Source organism: Gigantopelta aegis, chromosome 4, assembly GCF_016097555.1.
Source record: "Gigantopelta aegis isolate Gae_Host chromosome 4, Gae_host_genome, whole genome shotgun sequence".
In the NCBI taxonomy this organism is placed as follows: domain Eukaryota; kingdom Metazoa; phylum Mollusca; class Gastropoda; order Neomphalida; family Peltospiridae; genus Gigantopelta; species Gigantopelta aegis.
In genome coordinates this window covers 88,572,332-88,578,387 of record NC_054702.1, presented here as the reverse complement: position 1 = coordinate 88,578,387, position 6,056 = coordinate 88,572,332, and the positions used below count along the sequence as shown (strand labels likewise).

Genomic DNA, 6,056 nt, shown 5'->3' with positions numbered 1-6,056 from the left:
CACCATATCAAAGTCACAGAGTCATGTTTCACTCAGTTGTAACTTTATCCAAATGTGTTACAGGTTTGTAGATTAACTATACTTAGTGTTAATTTTCATGGGTTGAAACTAGGGTATGTCCCTTTAAAATAAAAAACATAAACTCAACCAAAACAAAAGCAAATGTAAAATCAAAACCAAAGCAAAACCAAAAACCAAAACCAAACAAAAACAAAATTAAACAAAACTAAATAACATAAAAAAATACCCCCCCCCAGAAAACAATAGAAAACAAAACGCATCTAATGTAATAAAATGAATGTATATTCTATTTTAGTAAAGGGAATCATTCGTTTGGCATCGTTTAAATCAGTCTAGACTACAATTCCTTTAGTCTGCAAATCTTTTAGTTTACACTTCTGTTCGACATCTCAATGTATAAACAACATCAGCAACAACAGCAACATCAGCAACGACAAGCCTTACTACCATCAGCAACATCAGCAACGACAGCAACGACAAGCCTTACTACCATCAGCAACAACAGCAACGACAAGCCTTACTGCCATCAGCAACAACAGCAACGACAAGCCTTACTACCATCAGCAACAACAGCAACGACAAGCCTTACTACCATCAGCAACAACAGCAACGACAAGCCTTGCTGCCATCAGCAACAACAGCAACGACAAGCCTTACTACCATCAGCAACAACAGCAACGACAAGCCTTACTACCATCAGCAACAACAGCAACGACAAGCCTTACTACCATCAGCAACAACAGCAACGACAGCAACGACAAGCCTTACTACCATCAGCAACAACAGCAACGACAAGCCTTACTACAATCAGCAACAACAGCAACGACAAGCCTTACTACCATCAGCAACAACAGCAACGACAAGCCTTACTACCATCAGCAACAACAGCAACGACAAGCCTTACTACCATCAGCAACAACAGCAACGACAAGCCTTACTACCATCAGCAACAACAGCAACGACAAGCCTTATTACAATCAGCAACAACAGCAACGACAAGCCTTACTACCATCAGCAACAACAGCAACGACAAGCCTTACTACCATCAGCAACAACAGCAACGACAGCAACGACAAGCCTTGCTACCATCAGCAACATCAGCAACGACAGCAACGATAAGCCTTACTACCATCAGCAACAACAGCAACGACAAGCCTTACTACCATCAGCAACGACAGCAACGACAAGCCTTACTACCATCAGCAACGACAGCAACGACAACCCTTGCTACCATTAGCAACATCAGCAACGACAGCAACGACAAGCCTTGCTACCATCAGCAACAACAGCAACAACAGCAACGACAGCAACGACAAGCCTTGCTACCATCAGCAACATCAGCAACGACAGCAACGACAAGCCTTGCTATCATCAGCAACAACAGCTACGACAAGCCTTACTACCATCAGCAACAACAGCAACGACAAGCCTTACTACCATCAGCAACAACAGCAACAACAGCAACGACAAGCCTTACTACCATCAGCAACAACAGCAACGACAGCAACGACAAGCCTTACTACCATCATCAACAACAGCAACAACAGCAACGACAGCAACGCCAAGCCTTACTACCATCAGCAACAACAGCAACGACAAGCCTTACTACCATCAGCAACAACAGCAACAACAGCAACGACAAGCCTTACTACCATCAGCAACAACAGCAACAACAGCAACGACAAGCCTTACTACCATCAGCAACAACAGCAACAACAACAACGACAAGATTTACTACCATCATCAACAACAGCAACGACAAGCCTTACTACCATCATCAACAACAGCAACGACAAGCCTTACTACCATCAGCAACAACAGCAACAAAACCAACGACAAGCCTTACTACCATCAGCAACAACAGCAACAACAGCAACGACAAGCCTTACTACCATCATCAACAACAGCAACAACAGCAACGACAGCAACGACAAGCCTTGCTACCATCAGCAACATCAGCAACGACAGCAACGACAAGCCTTGCTACCATCAGCAACAACAGCAACAACAGCAACGACAAGCCTTACTACCATCAGCAACAACAGCAACGACAAGCCTTACTACCATCAGCAACAACAGCAACGACAAGCCTTACTACCATCAGCAACAACAGCAACGACAGCAACGACAAGCCTTACTACCATCCTCAACAACAGCAACAACAGCAACGACAGCAACGACAAGCCTTACTACCATCAGCAACAACAGCAACAACAGCAACGACAAGCCTTACTACCATCAGCAACAACAGCAACAACAGCAACGACAAGCCTTACTACCATCAGCAACAACAGCAACGACAAGCCTTACTACCATCAGCAACAACAGCAACAACAGAACGACAAGCTTTACTACCATCATCAACAACAGCAACGACAAGCCTTACTACCATCAGCAACAACAGCAACAACAGCAACGACAAGCCTTACTACCATCAGCAACAACAGCAACAACAGCAACGACAAGCCTTACTACCATCATCAACAACAGCAACAACAGCAACGACAAGCCTTACTACCATCAGCAACAACAGCAACAACAGCAATGACAAGCCTTACTACCATCAGCAACAACAGCAACAACAGCAACGACAAGCCTTACTACCATCATCAACAACAGCAACAACAGCAACGACAAGCCTTACTACCATCAGCAACAACAGCAACAACAGCAACGACAAGCCTTACTACCATCAGCAACAACAGCAACAACAGCAACGACAAGCCTTACTACCATCAGCAACAACAGCAACAACAGCAACAACAGCAACGACAAGCCTTGCTACCATCAGCAACAACAGCAACAACAGCAACGACAAGCCTTGCTACCATCAGCAACAACAGCAACGACAAGCCTTGCTACCATCAGCAACAACAGCAACAACAGCAACGACAAGCCTTGCTACCATCAGCAACAACAGCAACAACAGCAACAACAGCAACGACAAGCCTTGCTACCATCAGCAACAACAGCAACAACAGCAACGACAAGCCTTGCTACCATGAGCAACCTTTTAAAAATCTACACTGCAACTAAGAGTATTCATTTTTTTAGTTCATCTTATTTTCGTGCTTATATATCCAGTTAAGGTTCAAGCACGCTGTCCTGGGCACGCACCGCAGCTAACTGGGCTGTCTGTCCAGGACAGTGGGTTAGTTGTTAGTCGTTAGTGGGAGAGAAGAGGGTGTAGTAGTCTTACACCTACCCAATGAGTCGTTAAAACTCGCTGTGGGTTGGAGTCGGTACCGGGCTGCGAACCCTGTACCTACCAGTCTTATGTCCGATGGCTTAACCACGACACCACCGAGGCCGGTTAATGGTATTAAAAGGACTGTCCTAAGTTAGCAGCCACTGTAAGATGTTTCCGACTAGGCAACTATAATTTACATATTTTGTGTGTACATTACCAGTGTCTGTATATTAGTATCCAGTGTGTTTGCGGTCTCTTGCTATGTCTGTAAAAGTCATTCTTCATTTTCTTTATAATATTTCTTTTTCATACGGACAAAATTATTAAAAGGTAAAATCTGTTTGGGCTACTACAAACATTTGGACGACAACAAACACCTTGTTTCTACAGATACTGATATTTTATTGAGAAAAACATCTTCAACATGTATTTGTAGCCATCATAAAAGTTCTGTTAGTCGTAAACATGTTATAATAGCAGGAAACACACGATCGTCATTCTAAAAGATCTCGCAGCCCACTAGTAAAGCGCTCACTTGATGCGCGGTCAGTGTGAGATCGATCCCCATCTGGGCTATTTCTCGTTCCAGCCAATGCACCACGACATGTATATCAAAGGCCGTGGTATGTGCTATCCTGTCTGTGAGATGGTGCATATAAAAGATCCCTCGCTACTAATCGAAAAATGTAGCGATTTCCTTTCTAAGACTATATGTCAAAATTACCAAATGATTGACATTCAGTGGCCGATGATTAACAAATCAATGTGCTCTAGTGGTGTCGTTAAACAAAACAAACTTATTTATTCTAAAATATATCTAACACTGCTGACCAAAGAGTGGCTAACGGACAGTCAAGTCTAAGACACACGACGTCATTTTATTCGAACATCCTATGATTTATGTACCGTTACCTATCCGTATCATGTCACTATAGTCACAACCAATAGCCGTTTTATTATTCGCCCTGGGGTGCCGTTGCAAAGTCAATCAATCATGGATTATAACGAACATACGGTATCACAGATATGGAATTACTAAATAAATGTTACTTCTTAGGATGATAACCGTGGCAACTGCAACGTTCTGGTTTTATTTTGCATATTACATATTACACATATATTTGTTTGAATAGTTAGTTCCTTGAGATCGTGTTCCTTACACGTTTTCGCAATTTAGCTTGTGTTGTTTACGTTTCAATCTATTTGTGTAACATGCCAATTCAGGTAGACACGCATATCAATTCCGCGTTGGGTTGTTAAGTCGTTTTAAAGTATGTTACTCCGAATTTCTTTATTTGCTAAGAATCAGGACTTCGCACTGAAGTAATTATATGGAATAAAGAAGAAAACATAAATCGTGACTAAATTATTTAGTTACTTTTAACAAAGATCCGGTTTATCGAAGGTCCGGATTTGATACATTCTACTCTTTGTATGTTCTGATATTTATTTTTTATTCGTTAGCCTTTTTGCCGTTTTAATCTTCATGTCATAAGACTTTATATTGAAGTGTTTATGAGTTTATATAAAACAAAGTTAAATCTATTTAAATATCTAACTTCAGTTTTCAATAAAATACACAAATTTATAACTGTAATAAAAATTCAAACATGTCATTCCCCGCTGCCCGGTGACAAAGATCCATTGTTAACTATAACATGTCAGGTCTATATATATAAAACTATTGGTTCTACCCACTTTCCGGCTTCAGTCAGCATACTGTATATACGTGCGAATCCGGGTATCTTGCGTACCTTCCCAGCATTGTTTTCTTACCACATGCTTGATACTACTTCAGTGTAAATGTGAAATGTGAACGTCGTTTGTATTCTTGAAAACAGTTAACGTCTCTAACGAAGCTCTCGAATGAAGCGCACACCTTTCTTTGATAAAAGCCTCTCTCTTGTGTGATACACACTGTATTCAACCAATAGCCGATCGTTATTTTTGTGCTGGGGTGTTGTTAAACATCACTTTATTCATTCATTGTATTCAATTCCATGTATAAGATATACTAGTTTACGAATACAGATATAATATATAATCATTTTTATTAAAAGTAGAGTGAATTTGTTGCAGTTAATATGACTTAATTTGATCGTTATTCTTACCTGCATTTTGTTTTATATACAACACATAAAGGTTAATGGAATGAATGAATGAACGAATGTTTAACGACACCCCAGCACGAAAAAATACATCGGCTATTGGGTGTCAAACTAGGGTAATGCAAACAAATAAAGTGATGATCAACATCAATATAAAAATCCAAGAAAATACAAATATCACAGATAGATACTGACTTTTATTCAAAATTTTAATTGTATCTCGAAGAAAACAAGGGGATTTGTGCTGTATTGGCCATTCTCAAAGAGAATGTTACACCAGGTCTGCATCACGGTGAGGTTACAGCACGCGCAGGGGCAAGGTTAATGGTTTACTCGAACTCTAAATTCTCAGAGGTCAGTATGATGAAGCATGGGGTTTCTACACCGACCCGCCCCCACCCCATCTGGCAACGGACAGCACCCTACCAACATTGCCTTTCGCTCATATTTGTACTGAAGTTCCAATCTGTGTAAGTAATGTCCCGCGCTCGTCTCCCCTACAACGGACAGCACCCTACCAACATTGCCTTTCGATCACATTTGTACTGAAGTTCCAATCTGTGTAAGTAATGTCCCGCGCTCGTCTCCCTACAACGGACAACACCCTACCAACATTGCCTTTCGCTCATATTTGTACTGAAGTTCCAATCTGTGTAAGTAATGTCCCGCGCTCGTCTCCCCTACAACGGACAGCACCCTACCAACATTGCCTTTCGCTCATATTTGTACTGAAGTTC

The 6,056-nt window shown here is 41.4% G+C and overlaps 1 protein-coding gene across 1 annotated transcript; it reads left to right on the top strand.

Moving 5' to 3' along the window:
* The first annotated feature begins 413 nt into the window (after positions 1–413).
* On the top strand, positions 414–3,026 carry LOC121370052 (transcription factor kayak-like). The gene has a single exon (XM_041495151.1). It carries the CDS (start codon positions 414–416, stop codon positions 3,024–3,026), a length of 2,613 nt encoding a protein of 870 aa, XP_041351085.1.
* Positions 3,027–6,056: the final 3,030 nt, after the last annotated feature.

Coding starts and splice junctions, on each gene's coding strand:
- LOC121370052 (XM_041495151.1), top strand. CDS start 414: ATGTATAAACAACATCAGCAACAACAGCAACATCAGCAACGACAAGCC.